Raw genomic sequence first — 21832 nt, 5'->3', positions numbered from 1 at the left:
CGACAGATCCGGTTCTCCACTTTGCAGCTTCTGTGGCGTCGACCGTCCGCCACATCCTTACCGATTGCCATGGATACCCTACACACCGAACCACCTGCCAACTAGATAACGACCTAGCCGTCATACTCTATCTCCCGACAAGCAACAACAGAACCGCTTCATCCGATTTTTACACATCAGCAACCTGTACCGAGAACTATAAATTCCTAGCACAATAGTTTCCATATTACACGAAGAATAATAGTAAAGCAATAGCCAAACCATACTCACTATAGTTTTTACCATACATATGTAACAATAGACAGGAAAGAGGCGAATGAGGTCTCAAAGACCCAAAGCCTCTATAAATAAATGAAAAAAAAAAATAATTGCGATTCAAGAATAAAGCGATAAGCATCAAAGCCTCGTTGTCTGATCGTAGCTCGCTCGGAGTCTGATCGTTATTACTTTTGCAGTTCTGGTCTGCCATGATGACCATTTAACAGTTTCTGCAGCTTCTGAGAAAAGTGCTGACTCCTGCAGTGCTCCAACCGTATCGTGATGATCTTCGCCAGATGTCTAACCTCGCGATTAAGCTGTTGTAGGGTACGGCCTACTCCGAGACGCATTTTGATTGACGGAGAAGGGAAGGGAAACCAAGGGTGGATGATGGTGTTCCACTTGGATCTACCAATTTTGGAGGAATGGTGGAAAGGGAAGCCAAACAACAAGAGTTAACAAAATGTACCGGAGAATGCTGTTAGGTGTCCAAAAACTGCTACTCGTCAAGGACATTAGTTTATGGATCCAACAGCTAGTTAATTGTGGGTTAGAGACAAAAGTCAGACTTCAAATGACTTAGTTGTTTAACTCTTTCTCAACAGTTTATTTTCTTAGGCAGCGTGATCTCAAGTTGTCGTGTTTCGCTGTCGATCGAAACAATATTAAAAGGAAAGACTTAACTAACACCTCTTTACTAGGGTTGGTTTGCACACGCTCTGACGACATAGGAATCACCGCATAGTTTTCCTACTGGCTACTAGATGGCGTTTTGTACAAAGGATGGCTAGTGTTACGCGGGTTGCCTACCGCCTAGGCGCTTTAAATCTCGCTTGTCTAATCTGAACAGCTGTCTAAGCCCTGTTCTATGGTAGCGCCTCCGTAACGATGTTGATAAGATGAGCACGAGTTGCTGCAAGCGGGACTGAGCGCTCCTCAGCCTCTTGTATTGTGCCGATTGTATACTCACGATGGCGTCGTCGATGTCGTTCGAAGACTCGAGTGAGGCTTCAGCGTTGATGTGCTGGTCTACCCAGCGCTCGAACCGAATCACGTCGCTGTCTCGATGTGGTCCGATGAAAGTGCGGTGATGGTCATCGGAACGTCGATACGGTTGTACAAGTTGGTTACGGAGAAGTCCAGCGTAGAAGCATTCCTGCCGTTAGAGAAGGGACTAATTCTTGACGAACGGGAAGGCTTATTCGTTCAATGCGAATGTTTTTTTTTTATTATTGCTAGCTTTTACCATTCTCCACACAAGTAACTTTAATTGTACTCACAGCAAATTTACAAAAGATTCATCCTTACAAACACTACACAAATAATCGTTCGGATTGAATACCCCACAACAAACCTTATGCATCAATTGTCCACCGCAAACCTTGCACCCCACCATCTGCGACACGTCCGTTGCGCTGCGCGAGTTAGCCAATGCACACGCGTCGGCTGTGCATTTGCGTTTGTGCAAATCCTTGAATGCTCCCGGTTCCCGTTCCCAGGCAGACTCCCGTTCCGGTATGAAGATTCCACTCTCGGCCGCATGTACGCGAAACTTCTTATTCCAGCACAAAGGACACTTGAAGTTGTAGCCTGACGTGTAGGCAAACCGCTGGACACACTCGCGATGCAACAGCCCATCGGGACACTCGCTGTCGCAGCGGGTGCGTACGATCGCTAGTGGATTAAAGTCCGCCTCCGTTGCCTGTGGCAGCGCGGTGAAGCAAATATCACATTCTCGGTCCTTTGTATCGACGAGCGCACGGTACTGTGCGGGTAGATGCTGATGGCAGTAGGAAAGAAATTGGCCCGTAAACTGGGTCAAGCACGCATTGTTGTACCCACAAATGTAATGAAACCGGCGCCCACACCCAGGCTGAGCACATTCGATCGGTGCCGATGGATGGCGACAGTAGAAGCATAGTTTTTCGCGGTACTCTGCATAGCTGTTAATGACGTCGCGTATCTTAAACCCGGTGATGCCAACCTTTGTGGAGCCGTTCTGTGCAATATACGTACCGGAAAGCTACAAAGCAGACGATGAAGTCGAATGAAATATAAAGCGTCCAGCGGTGCATCGTTTCTTACCAAGCAAAAGTAATGCAAGCGGAGTTTTCGATTCGTATTGTACGTTTTCTCGACAAATTCCCCGTAGCGTATTGGGTTGTTTTCGGCCATCCAGCATATATCACATTTTTCGTTGGATACTCGCTTCAAGACGTTCAGCTTAAATATTGGATCCGTGCAGTAGCTTACATTGAACCTGCTCGTTTCATTCATTGTTCACATAGTTTTACTAGCTTCATAAAAATATTTCGATATTTCCAATCGAGAAACAATTGCTGGAAGCAGCCGGCTCCAAAAACCAAAACAAACAACTCTCTGCCCAAGGTATACACATGGCAGCACAAATACGTGTCCGTCAAGAAAAACAGCAGTTGGTTTTTTTTGTTTTTTTTTATTCAAAAAGGACGGCCTGGCCGTATTGCTCAGTTGGTTGGTTTAAATGGAAATAAAAACCTATTTCTAAAAAATATCTTACTTTAAGATAAGGTAAAATTTGTTAGTTTATTAGTTTTAAAATAAATATAATGATCGTCCTTTTTTAAAAAAAGCCTCTCCCGCACATATAGCTACCTTGACAGCTGTCAACGAAATTTTCCGTTTGTTCCCAAGGTATATGGATAAAGGAGGTAGAGTTATTTAGAGCAAATTCATCGAGAGGAAGGGTATTGAGAAGAATGATAGAAGCGTCGGAGGAGGCGCCGGTGGTGGTATCGCTTGCGATTTTTTGACGAAAAATGCAACCAAATATCTTCAATCCTCTGTAGCACAGCATTTGATATGCGAAATGCATACATACAAATTCATACACCTTGGTTTGTTCAAACGTTACCAAAAGGCCTTTCGGACCGCAGCTGCTTGCGATGGTGTTGGTGTGCTGCACAAACGGTCGGTTACATTTTGAAGTTACGCCGTCGGATTTGAGCGGTTTCGGGGTGCGTTTGGTGATTGTGTTGTCTATTCTTCACAGCTGCAACGCTGTAGCAATTGAGGAACCGTGGTTTGTTTTATTGTGTTGCAAAGTCTGAACGCACGAAATTCCATTCCAGATTACAATTGAGGAACCGTTGTGTGTTTTATATTGTTGCAAAGTCTGAACGCACGAAATTCCATCCCCGATTGCTTGTGTATTCTTTCGCCGAAGAAACCGAACCGTCCAAACACGAACGATACATTTGGTTGAAGCAAACTTCGCGACCACGGCAAACGGAGCAACATGGATGAACTGTTGGAAATGTTCAACACCTTCATAGGTGAAGCATTTGACCGGGAAAGGGCGATGGACGTTGAATTCACGGTAAGCAACAGGCGCGCACTACCTGCGCTTGGTATCACGCGTCTGGTGAAACGTACACCACCCATGATTGAGAACTGTTGTTCATTGCTTGCACTGTCGCTTTTCAGGAGTTTGAGAAGAAACTGAACGAATGCGTTACGCTTGCTAACGAGCGGGGTACGCCGGTCCAGAACAAGAAGCGTCCCAAGCGACAGGACTCTATCTCGGAAAACGATGAACCAGGCACGGGTAGCGGTAATAACAATCGCCGGCCTGCATCCGGATGCGAGCCGGGTGACACGAGTCAGGCCGTTCGACCATCGAGAACGGCTCGCCTGAAGGCACAGGAGAAGCTAAAAGAGCCGACACTTAACGTCAAACTCCGTAACGATGGTGGAACGGCAGTGAACATCAAGCTTGAGCGCAGCTCCTCCGTCGCGAACAGCACCCTGATCCGGGGAGGAAATAACGCCAGCACGGTGAAGGAGAAAGCCACGCCAGAGCCATCCGACGTAGACATGGAAACGGAGAATGATGCAAACCGGGCCAACAGAATCGTCGCACCTGTAGCAAACGACAGCAAGCGCAACGATGAAGGATTCTCGAGTGCGTCCGAAGCGTCCAAACAGCAGCAGGAGGAGGAAAACCCGTCCGCTACACGGGAAATGTCACTAATGGTCATTGCACCGGTAGTTCCGAAAGTGGAGATCGTTTCCGACGAGGAGATGCCTCCACCGACTATGCCACCACCGAAGGTGCCCGCTCCTAAGGTGCGCACGAAGAAGAAGGCTCCTGCGGCTTCAGCTGTTGGTAAAAGTGGAAAGGAAAAGGAAGCGAGCAATGATACAGCCTCCAGTTCCGCCGTGTCGTCAGCCGAATCAACGATGAACAGTACGAGCAGTTCTGTTAGCAGCAGCGCTAGCAGTACCAGTGGCCGCCCAGTTCGCACGAAATCAAAGATGGCAGCGAAGCAGGCCGATGCGGTGGTGGAAACGATGACAACCGTTACGAAGGTAGCGAACGTGGTGATCGAACCGATTCGCATTAAAACGGAAAAACTTTCGATCGTCCAGCAGCAGCAGCAGCAGCCAACCAGGACGTCCGCAAAGTCTACGTACGAGGAGGCACAGGAGCGCCAAACTCAAGCGCAGATGGAACGGTCGCAGCTCGAGAAGCAAATGCGCCCGTTAAAGATTGCGCTGGAACGGATGCCGTTGCAAGTAGCGTCCAATGATAATCCGTCCGCGAACGGACAATTTGACTTGAATGGAACGTACACGACACAGCCCACGGCTTCGGACGGAACGTTCGTTGTACCGGCGTCGGTGCAGGATGGCACATTTACGATAAGTTCGCCCATGGACAACGAACCAGCTGCTGCTGCTGCTGCACCACAGTGCAACGAAACGTTCAACATTCCCACGACGAATGGAACACCAACTGGGTCCGACCCGACGGCCCAGCGAGCGGACGAAACGTTCGTGATCGACCGGGACGGTTCGTCCAATGGACAGCAGCAACGGTCGAACGGTGGTGATCGGGATGCAATGATGGCGGCCAATGCAAGCATAATGACCGAGGATGAGTCGGTGGTGGAAAATTCACCCGCACAGATGCCCAAACTGCCCGAACAGAACGCGAAGGTCAAGTCGTCGGCCGTCGGTCAAAAAGCTGCACCACCGGTGACGGGTCCCAAACCGAAGCATCTTACCACCCTGAAGAAGTGTGCTAGCAGCGGGACGGTAGCACCACCGACCGGTAACACGAAGCCGGCGGCAGAGGCGAAGAAACAGAAGGAACTGTTCAATCCGTGCGTGATGAGTCCGATCAAGAGCCGCATTGAAGCGTTCGAAAAGTGTGCTACCACATCAGCGAAGACCGGTACACCGCAGGCCCAGATCGGCCGTATCCTGAAGACGGTCAGCACACCGACAATGCACGGTATCGATACGCACGGGATGGTTCGGTCAGCCCACGCTAAACCGCTTGCCGCTTCCGCCGCCTACACGCCGAACGCTGCCACGATACCGCTGCCGAAAGCATCGTCCGCCTCGAAGGCCGTTCAGATGCAGAGCAGAGCCGTCCATCATCATACGACGACGACGACGAGCGCCAGTGGAGGAGGTACCGCTCAAGTCACACGAAGCCAATCGCGTGACTCTAGCTGGGACCGTGCTGGGGGTGGCGGAGGTGGCGGCGGTAGCAGTGGAACATTGTCCGCCGCCTCGTCCACCTCGTCGCTGCTGGACGAGAAGAAGAAAAAGCGCGAAGAGAAGCAACGGTTGGCAGCGGCCCAACGGGAAGCGATGGAGCGGGAGAAGCGGGAACACGCGGAGCGGTTGGTGCGCGAAAAGGAGGAGAAATATCGCAAGCTGGTGCACGAGAAGCAGGAAAAGTTGCGTATCGATGCGCAGAAGAAAGCACGCAAGCTGGAGGAGTTTGAGAAGCGGCGCCAGCTGGAAGAGCAGAAGACACTCGCTGACCAGAAGCGCGACGAGCTGGCCAAACAGATGGCCGAACAGCAAAGGTAACGGGCGGGCGGGCGGGGGTGATTTGCCCTCCTTAAAAATCGGGAACTGGGAATGCTTCATGTCCTTTCTTTTCTTTCACCGCAAACCCGACCACAGAATTGACCGAGAGCTGCTGGAAACGCTGAAGCAAAGTCAGGCCAAGGAGAACCACGAAGTCAAGCTGCACAAGCAGCTGTACCAGCAGAAGTTGCGCCAGCAGCAGCAGCACCAGCAGCAGCAGCACCAGCAGCAGGCAGCGAAGAAGAAATTGGCCACCACCGCAAAGGCGCCGATGTTTACGTTCGACATGATCGACACGGACGATTCCACCGATGAGGAGATGGCCGAAGAGCCGAGCGCCGAAGCCCGCAAGAAAAAGCGCCCACCACTGCCGGAATGGTGCAAGAAGAGTAAGTACTGCTCTCGCTCGCTTTTGCCAGCAATAGCAATTCCGAATTTCGTCTCATGCTGTTGTGGTTTGTTCCCCATTTTTTTTTTTTTTTTTTTTTTGCAGCAGCCGAATACCGGAAGCAAATCACGTTGCAGGCTCAAATCGACACCAAGGTAATCGATCGGCTGTTCTCGGTGCAACCGATGACGCCCGACCTGCGCATACTGTTCCCCTCGATCGACGCACACAAGCTGAAGCGCAACTCGAGTGCAATTTGGCGCACCCCGCCACGCATCTCGCAGCTTCCATGAGCGGCGCGCGGGTGGGGAAAAGCCGGAATGGCGCTAGATAAATGTGTGTGTGTGTGCGTGGTTTTAGTGTATGATTGGTTACATTGTCTCGCGGTTAATTTACGTTTTTTTTGTACTTCGATTTTAATATACGTTAGGTAGGTTATAAGTTTTCCTTCTTTTTTTTTGCTTACTTCTCACCCATTAAACGCTCGTGTGCGTACGATTATTGCGCGGTAGTATGTGTGCTCGTACGACGTGCCAGCAATGATCCGGTGAGTGAAGCACGCACACGCCCACGGTGGAGATGATGATAGCTCGCACATCAAATCACCACTGGGAGGGAGGGATAAATTTGAGCTTCCAAAAGAATGATTGCAAACAAAGAACACGAGAACAGTTATATCGCTCATATATACATATAATGCTCATGGACAGCTCCCAAAACACGTGCGTCATCTTAAACAGTAGCAAATAAAGCAAAGAAACATAAGCTAAAGCAGAGGCTGTGTTTGCCCATTTTCTTCACCAAGGTACCTTTACTGGTTTTATTTTGCCTTTGCTTTTGATCTACTCTCGAACAGTTTCGGTTTTCCACCCCCCATACTTTAAAGCTTAAGTTCGTGCGTGACCGTATCAAAGCACCAAAAGCACGTCACGTAGCAAAACAACAAACCTCTCGGCCACCGCGTAACACATTACACATTAAAAACTGATTACACGATGAAGAAGATCATTGAAATATGTCGGGAGTGTTTAATTGCCAGAGATTGAATCTGATGGAGATAGTGCGCTGCTGGTTACCATGGTGATGTGCTTAAAGAACGGGCTGGGCTCAATCTCCCTGTCTACCAAGGACTACGCAGATGCTTTCACCCTTTACCCCATCGCATTCTTGATCTCGAGGCGTGGTTCTGGAAAATCCGTGTTGAGCTTAACTCAAGGTGGTGTTACGTAAAAGAGGAGTTACAAAAATTTTCATACAAAAAACCGTTATCCTAGGTGCAGCTTATACTTGCACAACAGTACGCCGCATCAGCACTTTAATTGACCATTTATCTGCTGTTATGTACACTAGTAGATGGGAGTATCGGCTCCGGGAGCCGCCACTCCACTGTCGGAGTCGGAGCCGGCATCGGAACCGTGGCTCCGCATCGCTAGGGTACACCGTTGTAATATGCAGGGAAGTATGTGGTGGGCAGCTACTGCCGGTACTCTCCCTCTCTCTCTCATGCCTGCCATATCTGGCTTACTAGACCTGATGGTATGACGTACTTGGATACTTTGTCGCCTCGGGACCAACCGCCATTTCGAATGCAGGAATGAACCTTGCTGGTTCCGCAGGGTCTGCACACTAATGGTATTTCACTGTGCAATTAAGCTTTAACGAATCTTCCCTCCATCCTTTGCCATCTTTTGGACACAACATTACAAATGTTTGGTGTTTTGTTTTTTTTTTTGTCACGGTTTGTTTTTCCCCCTTTTTGTTTGTTTCAAGTAACTCTTATATGCTCTCATACTCATTACAACGTGTTATAGATTCTTTGTGTGTGTGTGTGTTTGCGGTTTTTTGTTTGTTTCCTTTTGCTTTAAAATGTTCTATACACATATATATCTTTCTTACGCGCTACTGCCGTTACATGGTGTTACATGGTGTTACATGCGTTACAAAACTCTACAAAGCGTTGCCCTAGCACGCGTTCGCTTCTCTACTCTCTAGAGCAGTAATGGTAATAGTAGTTGTAGTGGATGTCTATACTCACTCACTCGCAAATGCACCTGTATAAGTATGTTGTCTTGCCATATGTTTGTTTGTTTTTCTGTTTTTTTTTTTTTGCTACGCCGTTTTAAATTCTTCCAATCTATATCACTTTATATGCTAGTTTCGGTCAACTTTACACATCTTTCTATTTGTATGAGTGTGTGTTTAGTGGGCTTTTTGTTTGCGGGCCCATTTTCTTCCAAAGTAAAACCAACGTACAAACAGTTCGTAGTAAATAGAGCACTTAAAAATAAACTGTTTCGAAATAGTTTGTCGCTAGTTAAAAAGTTTGCATTTTTCCTTTTATCGTTGGTTCGCATCAAAGGTGTGTGTGTGTGTTTTATGTTTGTCAGGTAGAAAGGTTTCGCGATGCTCGTATTGTTTGATTTGTGTTTTGTTTTGTGCATTGCTCTTCACGCGGTTTACCAAGCATCTTTGGGACTCAGTCAGGAGAAAACAGCGGGAAAAGCTTGTGCGCGCTGCTGGGGAATAAGAAGACTTGTGTGAAAAACAAAAAAAACAATAATGGATTGAAGGGGGGTTCATTAACGTAAAGCGAGGAAATTCCCACCACCACGCGCACCAAGGAAGCGCGGCGATAGAGCACGTGTTGTGTAGGAGCTAAATTAAGGACGAAAAAACGACCTTGAAGGTAGGTTAAAAAATTTACAACTTTGCTTAACTAGCTCAGTTCAACTGGTTCTTTGGTGTTCTAAACTTAGCATTTAAAAAGGTTTTGGACAACTATGTACTGTCTGACATCGTAATCGCCACTTTAGTTTAATCGTTACGTTATTCTGTAAAGCTTTTCGTCCGCTTTCTGTTTAAAATCGGTTGGCCAAATCAATCTGTTGTAAAAGCCCATGTTTGGAAGCAATATCAACCTGAGTTACTAACCGAATCAGCTGATCCTTGACGCGATGAGCGTGAATCGACTTCGATAGCATAATCAATTATCTTACAAAAAAATCGGATTAATCAGCATCGGGGAAAACGATATTGGTTCTTTTGATTGTGCTCCACTTTTTTCGTGACGGCAAGGAAGCTAAGATAGCTAGCATCTAAAGGGATGTAGGGATCAGGAAATTAAGCCAAAGAGGGAAGCCTATTTCCCTAAGTTTTTGTTGCCCAAGAAAAGGTTAAGATCGTTACAGAGCAAGCCAAAGAAGACTCGCTCCCACCGAAACTAACCAAAACCAGCCATGTGCTTCTCGGAATATTACTCTCCTTTGCCGAATGGAATATGCTGTAAATACTCTTCCCCCAACATTGGGTTACTCGTTTTACTCAACTTGATATGTATCGGTTCCGATTTGTTTCACAATAGTCGTATAAATTTGTTCCTATTTGCTGGCTACTAGACTACCTTCACTTTGTTTCATGATTTGTATTTAAATAACTGTTCTCCTCGTTCACCTCTCTCTCTCTCTCTCCCGTTACTAGGTTCATTAAGATCACTCTACAAAAGCTGGTTGCTGCGTGGATAAGTTCCTTCGCTGCTGCTATAGTTCTAAAAATTTGGCTACTAAATGGTTGTATTCGTATGCTCGTTATGTTTTTTGTTTTCTTCCCCTTTGTTTTATATGATTAAAAATGTTAGTTGCTAGTTTTGGTTTGTTTGATATGTTTCACTCTGTTTTATATTGCTCATGTTTGCTTTTGCACAGCGCCTACTTTTGCTATATGCCATCGGAAAGACAAAACCCCCACACAAAAAACCCACCGCCCCATCAAACATACAAAGGTCCCCCCTTTCCCTTGGGCCTTCGTTTGGGAAAAGCGATTTAGGTAATGATAAGCAAAACAGCAAACTTACCGCTGCACTAGTTCCTTCCGAAACGGTTTAGCTCTCCCGTTCTTCCCGCTCTAAGGCTTTCAGTATATTTTCCTTGAGCGTTTCGTAGAGAAGTTGCTCCGTGTGGCTGGCCTTTTCGCCCTCCCCGGCGGTACCGTCCGGCTCGATGGATTCAACAGATTTTTGCTTGAAAATAGCGAAATAATTTGCATCCCGGCGTATGATGTGCGACAGCCGGGTGCACTGTGCCTCCGACAGCTCCATCACAGCCCGGATCAGGCGATCCGATTCCTTATCTGCGTCGGCCACGTTTGGCTCCCCGGTATCGCCACCGGTTGTTAGCTCCACCGGGAGTGCCGGTGCCGCTTGCTTGGAAGCGAACAAAATGTACGCCCGTTTTAAACGCATCCACAAACCGCGTCCAACGCAACATCCACCCTGCTCAGGCGAAAGCTGGAAGGTGGTAGCCTTCACACTGGCCCTCACTTCGTATCGACGGATTGTGGCGTACGTTTGGAGTAGCATTTCCATTACATCGCTCACCGGCAAACATTCGCGCTCGGCTTCTGCTGCCAGAAGCCGTACCAGGAGGCACAGTCTATCCTCTTCCGGGGCACCTTTCGTCAAACAAACCGATGCACGCAGTTCGTCGAACAATGCACGATCGTCCGGTGCAGATGATACGCCCCGCAGCGCTTCAAACAACAGTTCCACCTCGTTCGGTTCAAGCCGTAACAGCTGCTTGATGGGAAAGCGCGTACTGTCGATCGTTATCGCGCCGGGATCGCTCGGATCGGACACGATCTGCACGTTGGTTTCGAGCGAATGCTTCGCAATGCGCAGCCCGATATCGATCGCGTGTGAATCGTTGTTAAAGTACTCGCAGCAGTGGTCCTCAAACCCGAACAGCTTCAGCGCCACGATCGCATTGTTCTTCATCATTAGCTCCGCCTGCCGGATGCTGATGGTAGTCTTTGTCCAGAAGCAGATCGATGCGGCATGCGCCAGGCGCGTTTCGATGGACGCATTATAGTAATTGGAATGCATCGCCGACAGTGTGTCGCAGATCACCAGATCGCTAATGATGTTGCCCGTCTCGTTGATGAAGTTACACACCTTGAAGCCGGTGGCGATGCTGTGGCTGGTGGAGGCAACACCGGACAGCGCCGATATGTGCGGCATCGTGCCGAACGTGAGCACGTGCGCCGTGAGACTCAGCCAGGCGGTACGGGATTCTGAATCACGGAACGGGTTTAACGATTCCTGGTGTGCACTTTTGTCGCGCAGCACATCGATCGAGCGGCCGGTTGCGTACAGCGCCGACCCGATGCTAGCCGCTACGAAGGGTGTAGCAATACCGCCGGACAGGAAGATTGCTCCCGTTGCGCCAGCGATTCCTACCGGACGAAAAGAGAAAAGCATTAACAGCTGCTTAAGCGCGTTAGGCGGGGTCCCAAGCTTGCTCACCAATTATTCCCGTGGCAATGTCCAGCGCTTTAAAGTAGTACGCTTTCCAGGCGGGTGTTTTGCCAACCTCACAAAGCACCGTTTTTTCCTCGCTCGCCTCAAGCTTCCCCTCGCGCGGGTACATCATCTCCGCCGACGGGTACTTGTTGTTGCGCAGAAAGTCCCGGAAGCTACCATACACGCGCCCGTACGAGTCTATGTACTTCGGTTCGGTAGCCTGCCGGTCCCCAAACTGGTACCGGAACAGGGCCACCTCGTACAGCTTGCCCTCGGCGTACAGTTCGATCGGCAGTATCGTCAGATGGCACGGTTCGTCCGGCACGACGCCCTGGGCGTACATTTGCTGCGTCAGCTTGTCGATTGTCTTGCGCGATTCGAGATCGTAAAAGCAGAGCTGCTCCATGTACTCCTGCTGCAGCTCATCGTCGGTCCATTCGTTCGGATCCTTCATCGTGAGGTTCAGCGCGTAACCGAGCGTGTTCTCCAGTGCGGCCCCGACCAGGGTTTGTGGCTCATCGCCACGGCAAGCGCCACCACGGTTGAGGAATTTCTTCATGTTTTCCTTCGCCCGCTCCATCCACTCTTCTGCCGATACCTCCATGGTTGGTTGCAGGTTTGCCCAGTGCTTGTTTGAGCACTGCAATAGCACACGGCAGCTTTCCTTATCTAGCACGCCCGTAGGTGGTGGTGGTGCACTTGAATGCGATTTTCGCAACGATGGTTCTTGCTGGTGAAGTAAACCGACTCATCGAACGGGGAGAAATGGAGAATTTATCCCAGCTCACGGGTGCTTGTTTGAGCCGTGTACGGAACGAAATTGACCTTCCGTATTGCCCGAATCGGTGTGAAAAGTAGTCTGGAAGTGGTGGAACCGTCGATTGAAGTACTACTGCCACAAGGCACAGTGACAAACTATCGCGCCACTCGCCAGCCGGAGAAGCCAATTGATTATCCCCACAATGCTAATGAGCTGGCTCGCTGGATTTCTTACTGGTTGCAGGCACGGTACGCAGGGGCTGCAAAAAGAGTGGAAGTGTGTGTGTGTGTGTGTATGTGTGAAAAAGAAGCACAAAAATGTAACTATTTAACGAGCTAGCAGCAAAAGCAGCAATCAAAGCAGGCTGAGTAAACAAATGTAACGCCGTGAGCGCGCAGGTGAGAAAATCAATAAAATTCCGATTTCCTGCTTCCGCGTCCTGTTACACCCTAAATCGCCCCCCCCCCCCCTCTCCCCCAGTTCCTTTACCTACCGCACAGTCTTTCCATTAGAGAGATTGATTATCTGCCGGTCGAAATGAATAATTTGCCACGAAATGGTGCGACATTTACTGCTGGTTTGTTCGCTCGGTTCCAGTAAGGAATTTTCCCAACCATATGGCGGTGCAGCAGTTCCACGATCCGTGTGCGTGTTGCGGGAAGATTACAGTTACTGCCAAACCACTTTCACAGCTGTGCACTCAGGTAAAATGTTCTGCTCAAGACGTAGTTTTCGAGGACGAGATAACAACACCCTTTCTGCTCGGTAAACAATCCGTACAGCTTCGCGAGGTCACAACGTCAAACAAAGAAACTTAGAACTGCCTTATGCTCTTAATGGCGATGTGCGCTTGATCGATTATTGCACTGAAGAAAGAAACATAAAAACCCGTGTCCAGTTCCTTCCGTTGCTGATACAAGTAATATTGATTCGATTGCACCCCCACTAGAGTTTTTCTTTTCCCCACTCGTTTACATACAAGCGCACACTGGCTGATAATGGTGGGGGTGGGGGATGTAGGATGATGCACACTGAACTAAAATGAAGAATAAAAGAAACACAACGCACAGTCGACAAGCGCAACTGTCGCGCGAATCGTATCGCGGAAAATGTGATGCGATCGCTTGCTGTGGGCGTATTCGGGGTGGATGTAAAACTGAAAAGCCTACCCCAACTTTTCTCGCCCAACACGAACCCTTCCGCACGGTGAGACGTTGGGTAGGAAAATGCCAATGCATTTGGTGTTGGGATATGCGCGCGTTTGTTTTGATTGTGTGAAGGGTGTAGAGGATGGAAGAGACGGGTTCTGATGAGACGGATGGCAGGGGAAATCAAAAATCAAAACACAACACAGCTGTGTGTGCCGTTTGACAGCTGAAGGAATGGTTGAACCATAGTGAATTAACGAAAACCACATCTAAAGTTATGTTAAAAATAACTGAAGCAGTGTTAAATTATACCTAATTTAACAAACTTACCATTGTAATAGTATATTAAACATTTCGCTTGAATTTATTGCTTCAAAAAATTCCTCCACACACGGCCCTTGCACACTGTGGGCTTTACCGCTGGTCAAAATTTTCATCCCTCAATCACATCTGTCAAACTGTGCGCCATTGAACGACACAGCAGCTACCTTCCATTCGCTTTGTATTTCACCGTACGTCAGTCGCGTCGGATCGCGTTTATTTATCGGGCTTCTTGCTCGGCAGCTTTTCTTTTGCGGTTTTAACGCGCACGCAACAAAAGATTTCAATCCTTGATCCTTGGTGTCTGGTGCACTGCTAGCCGTGCTAATGTGTTGCATTTCTATCCAACTAGCGTATTAGTGGTTCTCTAATTTTTCGGTGCTTTTGCGCGGCATCTGTTCCGGGTTGTGGTGTGGTCGTTGTGGGCTGGAAGAAGCACGCAGACAACCGACGGGTCCGGCAGAACGGAGATGCCGAAGATGGCCGCCAGTCGATCGCGACCGTAAGCAATTGATGTTGCTCAAGCAGAGCGTATATAGTGCGGCGAGGAGGTCGGTAAACCAGGCCGGAAGAACAGCACGGGGAAGTGCGTAAAAACGGCCACGGAGCTCTGGTTGTTTGGTGTTGAGTGGGGCGTGAAGACAAATTACACCGGATCATCGATCGGGCGTGCCTTTTGGTGCTGTTAAGTGATCGCAAGAAGAGTTGCTGCTTTTGGGGGTGAGCGGTTGATCGTTGTGGTGTTAAAATTGTACGAAAGGAGAAAAGTGCACATCCTTCGGGAGCGAATTGTGTGAGAAGTGTATAAAATAGAAGTGTATTGTGAAGTGGATCATAAGCGAAACAATGTTGAATCAGATAAGAGTCCCTTGACGCAGGTGTGTGCGTGTGTGTCTGTGTGTGTGTGGTTGCTTATATGTTTATATTCAGCATCCTCGATCGTGCCAGCTATGACGAGATGGGCAAGGTCAAGCTATGCAATAGTAGGGATTTCCTTCGGCCGACCGTTTCGTCCTGCAGGCGGAAACCATCTGCCCAGACGAAGGAACCAGGACCGATCATTACTTCCCGATCAAACAGCGATCTACGAAGAGCTCGACGGTCTGCTGTGCCGATAGCCGCCACCGCCGTAACAAACATGCCAAAGCGCAGTCCAGCACCACCCAGAAACGGCAATTGGTTCGTGCTTGCAACACTGCTGCTCGTGTATTTCATCGCAGTAGGACTGCTGAACGATAATCAAGGTAGGCGAGCGTTAACATATTTATAGTGCGGTTGTCCATCTTTTCACTCCCGTTTTCCCCCGGTTTGTTGTATTTTGATTCGTTTCAAAACACAATTTCCACCAGCACCGTTTTAAGGAGCGCAACCCATTCCCTTTGCGAATGTCCGCCACAACCATCGCCCTTATCTGCTGTGAGCACGATAACACGCGATAACGTTATAATAACGCTCGGTGGATAACGGTAGAGCGCAATGGAGGACAAGCATCGACACCCAATCAACAGACAAGCTGCCGGTGTCATGTATCGTCTGCTGCACTGATAAAAACAAACCATCCCAAACTATGTTTATGAAAAAAAAAAACTATTGTTGACGTTTAAGTTGTTAAAGTATTGAGTGTTGAAATTTCGGGTCGATTCTGTGGCTTGGACGGTGGCTCGCCGATCTTTACACGGCAGTATCGGATTCTGTGGCATTAGTAAATCTAGTATGCCATTGTATATAGCCGGCTTGACTTAGCCAAGATGAAGAAGGCAGTTGTCACTCAACTGTCCATCGTCGTAGAAGTTGAATTTCTTTGAATATTCCCGGATGAAGGCGAGAACATTAGATTGGGGTTAGATCGTGGCTAACAGAAGTTTTTAGGCAATCCTCTACACAACATTGATGTTGAGTTACGCGCAAGGGTGCTGGCTACTAACCGGTCATACTATAGCCTGAGGAAACTTCGCCACTTTAACTACCTGTCGCGACGGACGAAGCTGGGACTGTACGGAGCATTTATAGTCCCAGTACTCACATACGCCTCTGAGACATGAACTCTGTCCAAAACTGACGAAGCCCTCGGTCCGGTGGCCGAGGCGACAGCGGCGCCGGTCTTCACACGACAGGGCCGGGGTTCAAATCCCAACCAGACCACCTCTCCGTACGTAAGGCTGACTACTTTACTACGGGTAAATTAAGTCACAGAAAGCCAGGATTGGCAGGCCGAGACCTCTCGAGGTTATAGTGCCAAGGAAGAAGAATGTGTGGAAGGACAATGGAGGACTCTACGAGCTGTACGATGATCTCACCATCGTGCAGCGCATTAGACTCGCCAGGCACCGGTGGGCTGGTCACGTCATGAGAATGACACCGGACGACCCAAGCCCGTAAAGTCCTTTTAGGCCGTCCACACGGACAGAGGAGGCTTGGCAGGCCCAAATTGAGATGGAGTGATGGCGTTGATGTGTCCGCGAGATTGGCCGGGATAACAGTATCGAGGATTGTTGCAGCAGGCCAAGACCGCAAAGCGGTTGTAGCGCCTGATAAGTAAGTGAGTCTGTCAGAGACTTTTTTGTTTCAATTGGTCAAAGCAGAGGAGGAGCTGATCGCAGAAGATCAATAAGAACTGAGATAATCGTACACCATTTTATGTTTTAAGACAACTATGGATAAAGATTTTTTTCGGTAATTACCCGAATGTAATTACCATTTCTTTATTCATAAAGGACGGCCTGACGGTATTGCTTAAACTATTGCCATTGATATTGTTCGGTTAGTGTTATTTCCCTAGGCATTTATACTTAATCTTTTAAGGCGAATCTTAAGCGAGCAGAACGACACACAGGCCACAGAACTCGCTGCCAAATGTGCCAAATGCTTCTATTCGATGTACACACCATATGGTTTAATGTACGATCATAAATAATGTGCAAAACGTGACACGTAAACCCGATCATCTGCTGCGAGACAAACTGGGAGCTGCCAACGATCGTCAAATGAAGCGATCGCGATCTCTTTCCTTTATTTTACTTTTGTTTTGCGTTTTTTCGTTGTTGTCCCCATGTTTTACTGCTTCGGTCTGCACTGTGAATTTATACTCTAGCTGAGCAGTTTTTCATTCTGGTACAAGATTTTTGTTGTCGTTCGCTCGCGCTTCTCTGAAATGAATTATATTTTTCTGAAACTTAATGTGCTGTCAGCGAAATTAATGTGCATTATCGTTGCTTCCACAGTAGCGTTGGTTTGCTTTTAATCAGGTCGGAAAATTGGTATTAAAAAAACTGTTGTGTAGTAGAAGGATGATCGCATAAAATATTACATTCATCTAAAGATCGCTAAAAGTATTGGCACATAGCAACAAGGAAATTTCGAGCCGAGCCGATGTGGATTAGGTATCGTACTTGAGTGGTCAAACGTGTACCATGTACCCTACCAGAACTACTCATTGCTGTGTGTGTGTGTCTGGGTTTCCTCCGTCTCTTCCCTAGTATCTTCACTAACAGTTGTTTTGCTAATTCCTTGCACGTGATGTATATGGGTTCATGTTCTGCTGTGTGTCTCCCCTCGTTGTGCCCATCGGCCTATCACTTCCCACCACTTGAGAAGAAGCAAAGGTGCTTATACGGTGCAAATTAAGAGTGTTCGCCCATCGTGGAGCGATTCCGTGACAAAGTGCTTCCCGGGTCGGCGAATGGTGATGTGCAGTAATGTCACCACTGCGCCTTCGTCACCATCCATACTCTCGATAAAAGGGGCTTTTTTGCTGATTATTGCTCCTAACCAGTTTCGTCACGTGCGAAACATTTGGAGAGCATAATACGCGATTCGCCGGCAGCATATTAAGTATGCGCCCATGAGTGTTACGCGAGCGGGATGTCAACTAAAGATAGTAGTAATACTTAATGGTTCACCATCGAAGGAGAACTAGTTTTCGTATTCCATTTGTTGTGGTTGCGTGTAAAATAATTCCATTGTTTGAATTTTTGTAAGAAAACAGCAGTTGCTTATTATGTACAGCTTTACAAGATTTGTCCATCCTGGGCAGTTGGGTAAGGTTCCACAAGGCTAAACTGTTAACCCCCTCGGCAGTTGGCTATTTTATGTGATTTTCATTCTTCCTGGTACTCGGATGCTTCTTCGAATTAAGATGTCAGATATGTCCTGTATCGATTATAGCAGCACTGGTTAGCTTAACCAGCTGAGCTGAACCGAGAGACGGTTGACCTTCATAAAGTTTATTTGGAAAGTTTTCTTCATCGTTTCGATTTTATTCCTCAACGCTCTTCGTATCCTTTCGTTCAAAGGAAAAGGTATCTGTCCTGTGTTGCGTGCCCGGTTTACCTGTTCTGCTCATATGCATCCTTTTTTTTCCCATGCTCATATCCCGCTGGGTTATAGGTACCTTTGGCCTGTCTCTTTCGTCTTACCTATACCGTCGTAGTAGTGAAACAGTTCTTTGTAAAACAGATATATCTGCTTCGAAACGTATTGTCCTTACGCATGATATTTCCAATGGAACTGAATTGTTAAGAATTGACGCTCTTGATGTTATACGATTTGCAAGCAGTGCGAACTTAAGCATATGAAAGCTTCTCAATTTATCTAGCCTGCTATCTTCAGCCGGTCATTGGACATACTACATTGCATGGAGGTGGGGGTCACACATACACACGGACCACAACAAAAAAATGCAGCTCACGCAAGCGCATTTCCTACTGCTGGATCTCCTACTGATGGATTTCCTACTGCTGGAGTGTACTGCTGGATGCTGGATCTCTGAGCAAACTGCAAACACATTCAAACCAAACACAAACTACAGCGCATCGCAGGCAGAGCAACCTTAGAAGCACCTACACAAACGTGGGTTAAAGAGGAAACCCGAAAAACGTCACCAAGTAATTGCGGAAAAAGCCGGAGAAGGAAATGACCTCGGTCAGCAGCACCAGCAAGAGTTCCCGATGTTGGTCACCGGCAGAGGGATTGGGGGTGGCTGCCGGGTTCCGGGTGCTCTCCCGAACGTGTGTAAGGTGGGTGGAAACGACAAGCAAGCAACAAAACTCGGAAAAACACCCGGGGAACAAGCCACAGGAAGAACATGGACGCACGAAAAACGTGGACGCAACACAATCGAAAATAGAAGAGAGACAGACAAAAAAAAGTAAATCTACCAAAAACCCATAGCCCAAAATAGAAGCATAAAGAAAATGGAAAGCAACAGAACGAAGCATAAGGGAGAGAAGGTGAAGAAATAGGATGATAAAATTGTTTTGGAACAAAAGTTTTGGAGAGGAGAAAACGTGAATAAAAAAAAAGGCCAAAAAATATGAAAAGCAAAAAGAGTAATGAATGAAACGAGGCAACTAGACACACACATACACACAGACATTGCGTGGCAGGTTCCGAAGCTAAACGTTTTGTCATTTGGCTGCTGTTGGTGGAAGGTTAAGATCTTATTGGTCCGAATGTCCAACAATTCGTATCTAAAAAAATCTGGACCAAGCATAAGGGTACAAAATTTCTTAGAGACATGTGCTCGATCGAATTGAAATAGAACGAGCGCGAGAGACAACAGACGAGCAAGATGGTGTTGGGAGTGTTGTAACATCTTGAGAGCAGGCCATTGAACGGCTGCAGCAGCTCATCTTCTCTGCTTGAGTTTCCACAATGTGTTTAATTTTCTTCGAAAACTTCAACACATACCACGGAGAAAAACATGAGCGCACACACACACACACACTCCTGCTTGTGCTCATGCGTGCGATCGTCCACCACCGGCGACCAAGTCGGCGCACTCTCTCGCACATCCAAGAGAAATGATTTAGGACGATCGATTTCACTGGCTGGCACGCATACTCACACACACACACACACACACCTTCAGTAGGAAATCAGGAAAATGTGTTTGCTGCCCAAGCGAGAGTTTGCCGGCATCTTGCGAGCGTGGAAAACTGGATCTCCCCAGTTGAAGAATCCCCCGGGTTTGAGCTGGATGAGAAGAAACCATCGGCATCCCTGTTGTGTGCCTTGTTCACCTGCCCGAAAGATACGCTCCTGTGCCCTTCCCTCAATCCATGTATGCCCTCCGGACCTCGGAGACACGGGTTAAAGCAAAACAGCAAGAACGAACGAAGCAATAGGTAGAGGATCTCATAACAAGGCACTGATCGTTTTATTTATTTTCTGCCCCACGTTCTCTTCATCTCGTTCCCGGCAGCGAACGGCCGCGGACCGTCGAGAACAACGTTCCTTTCGTAACGCCCCATCCAGCCCAGCCAGCCCAGGTTCCCTCCGATCGTGATCATCACCGGCTTATGCCCACGATTCGGTTGGACGCAAACGGCGTGCGGGGATGCGCGCGTACTCACGAAGTGAGGAAGCGTACGCAAGAAGCTCGGTTCGGCCGCGTGTGTGGAATATAATTTTGTGCCAGCGAGTTGTAGCAGCCAACGACGACGACGACGTTGGCGCGGTTTTCGGTGGTGGATGCTGCCGCTGGTTCCCGGCCGGTTCAGGCACGATAGTAGAACTCGCGAGGGCAAGGGTTTTCCTCGAATTTTGATTGATACACGCAGATATATGTGTGGTCGATCGTTAGTCATTTTTCGTTAAGATGTTGTGAAGCTGAATAAGGCAATGGATGCGCAAGAAACGGGAGAGCAGACAGGCACGTTTTCGGTTTTGCCAAAGCTGCTGCTGTTGCTGGATGGAAAGCGTCCAAAACGCCGACCTTGAGGCCAACCGAAGAGGTCAAGTTGTGTATTTTTCTCCTGCTCGGGGGGTTGTGTGTGGAACTCTGCTTTGTTTGTTTCGTTTTGAATGGTGTTGTGCATCGCTGGAAGGTCTTCATTTGCATAAAGGGCTAATAAAACAGTTAAAAATAGAGATAAGATAGGTTCTGAGGTTCAATATAAGTCAAATCGTTAATATTCTTTAGTGACTCCATAGCATTCATTGTTCAGAGTGTTCAATTTCACGTCTTGAAGCAAATCTATCAAAGTACTAATATTATTTAGTCTTAGTCTTAGAAATTATTTGCAGGTGCGATTTTTAAGCAAAACCCCATTTCTAGTCACCACACAACAACCAGATCAACAGAGCAACACTTTAAATCTATTAGCTCCCAACCAATATTGACGGTGCCGCAATACTAGAACATTGCCTAGGACAATCTTTAATAGGTCGGCAAACAAGGGCACGCAGACCTGGGCCGAGTGTTTCAAAGTTTAGGATATCGCTAACGCCTCTCGAAAATCGCAAAAGGTCAAATATTTGCATTCCAGTGCCGCCGCCAGCGAGGTGATGTGTACTAATCCGGTTCCGTTTGTTTGTTTTTCTCGCTCGCCCAACCTTAGGCAAACGTTGCGCAAATATGACGCGTTGGTAAATGTTTGAGATTCCAAAAATTCGCCATTCCGGAAACACTATGATATTTTAAGAGTTTTGACGCGCTCCCAAAAATTGGCCTGCCCTGTGCGAATAGGTATTTTTGGTTGAGAGGCATTTGATTGGATCATTGATGTAGCTTGAACAATTCGAATGTTAAGCTCTGCTTTATTTAAGCTTAAGATGTTGTCTTTCTCTGACAGCTGCATAATACGCTTAGTGACAAAAAGGATGTGAACTTATAGTGACTTCGTGAGGCAAGATAGCGTTGGATAGCAGTGATGGGTAAGACAACGGTTTGGTCGGAATCGATTCCGGAGCGCTCTGAATTTTTTGGAATCGCTTCCGAAGAGTAGGTCCGTAGAATATTTCGAAACCGGATCCGGATCCAGTTCCGATTCCTAAACCGATTCCGTCAAGTAGTT

General features: G+C 47.7%; 4 protein-coding genes across 7 annotated transcripts in view; 2 read left to right on the top strand and 2 right to left on the bottom strand.

Annotated features, from left to right (window-relative positions):
* Nucleotides 1-1456: 1456 nt before the first annotated feature.
* LOC118505999 (PHD finger protein 7-like) lies at nt 1457-2654 on the bottom strand. The gene is made up of 2 exons (XM_036042581.1): nt 2344-2654; nt 1457-2281 (listed from the first exon to the last, which is right to left on the bottom strand). Exons 1-2 carry the CDS (start codon nt 2533-2535, stop codon nt 1535-1537), a joined length of 939 nt encoding a protein of 312 aa, XP_035898474.1. The 5' UTR covers nt 2536-2654; the 3' UTR covers nt 1457-1534.
* A 487-nt stretch (nt 2655-3141) lies between these two features.
* LOC118505997 (mucin-5AC) lies at nt 3142-7223 on the top strand. Of its 3 annotated transcripts, XM_036042576.1 has the most exons (5): nt 3142-3254; nt 3369-3616; nt 3724-6122; nt 6223-6515; nt 6620-7223. In XM_036042576.1, the coding sequence occupies exons 2-5, from the start codon at nt 3536-3538 to the stop codon at nt 6805-6807; spliced, it is 2961 nt and encodes a 986-aa protein (XP_035898469.1). In that variant the 5' UTR covers nt 3142-3254; nt 3369-3535; the 3' UTR covers nt 6808-7223. The 3 variants fall into 3 exon arrangements, with proteins under 3 accessions (XP_035898469.1, XP_035898470.1, XP_035898468.1); XM_036042577.1 differs by having other exon boundaries at nt 3202-3616; nt 6623-6807; XM_036042575.1 differs by having other exon boundaries at nt 3204-3616.
* An 87-nt stretch (nt 7224-7310) lies between these two features.
* On the bottom strand, nt 7311-13844 carry LOC118505998. 2 transcript variants are annotated; one of them, XM_036042580.1, is made up of 4 exons: nt 13061-13844; nt 11811-12826; nt 10365-11740; nt 7311-9030 (listed from the first exon to the last, which is right to left on the bottom strand). In XM_036042580.1, the coding sequence occupies exons 2-3, from the start codon at nt 12409-12411 to the stop codon at nt 10392-10394; spliced, it is 1950 nt and encodes a 649-aa protein (XP_035898473.1). In that variant the 5' UTR covers nt 12412-12826; nt 13061-13844; the 3' UTR covers nt 7311-9030; nt 10365-10391. The 2 variants fall into 2 exon arrangements, with proteins under 2 accessions (XP_035898473.1, XP_035898472.1); XM_036042579.1 differs by having other exon boundaries at nt 7311-9027.
* Nucleotides 13845-14211: 367 nt separating this feature from the next.
* The window catches only part of LOC118505996 (low-density lipoprotein receptor-related protein 6), a 35136-nt gene continuing 27515 nt past the window's right edge, over nt 14212-21832 (top strand). Inside the window, exon 1 of the mRNA XM_036042574.1 lies at nt 14212-15280. Coding sequence (XP_035898467.1) covers nt 14953-15280 — 328 coding nt within the window. The 5' untranslated portion in view covers nt 14212-14952. The remainder of the gene's footprint in view (nt 15281-21832) is intronic.

This window comes from Anopheles stephensi, chromosome 2, assembly GCF_013141755.1.
Source record: "Anopheles stephensi strain Indian chromosome 2, UCI_ANSTEP_V1.0, whole genome shotgun sequence".
Taxonomy (NCBI): Eukaryota; Metazoa; Arthropoda; class Insecta; order Diptera; family Culicidae; genus Anopheles; species Anopheles stephensi.
The sequence above is the reverse complement of the archived record's forward strand: the minus strand, read 5'-3'. Positions and strand labels throughout refer to the sequence as shown.

What these genes read in the sequence shown, in the direction of transcription:
- LOC118505998 (XM_036042580.1), bottom strand. Translation starts at nt 12,411, where the DNA reads ATGGAGGTATCGGCAGAAGAGTGGATGGAGCGGGCGAAGGAAAACATG. An exon ending in CATTGCCACGGGAATAATTG is followed by an intron (nt 11,741 to 11,810) that starts GTGAGCAAGCTT and finishes TTCGTCCGGTAG; the next exon opens with GAATCGCTGGCGCAACGGGA.
- LOC118505999 (XM_036042581.1), bottom strand. Translation starts at nt 2,535, where the DNA reads ATGAATGAAACGAGCAGGTTCAATGTAAGCTACTGCACGGATCCAATA. An exon ending in GCTTGCATTACTTTTGCTTG is followed by an intron (nt 2,282 to 2,343) that starts GTAAGAAACGAT and finishes TCTGCTTTGTAG; the next exon opens with CTTTCCGGTACGTATATTGC.
- LOC118505997 (XM_036042576.1), top strand. Translation starts at nt 3,536, where the DNA reads ATGGATGAACTGTTGGAAATGTTCAACACCTTCATAGGTGAAGCATTT. An exon ending in CGATGGACGTTGAATTCACG is followed by an intron (nt 3,617 to 3,723) that starts GTAAGCAACAGG and finishes GTCGCTTTTCAG; the next exon opens with GAGTTTGAGAAGAAACTGAA. An exon ending in CAGATGGCCGAACAGCAAAG is followed by an intron (nt 6,123 to 6,222) that starts GTAACGGGCGGG and finishes ACCCGACCACAG; the next exon opens with AATTGACCGAGAGCTGCTGG.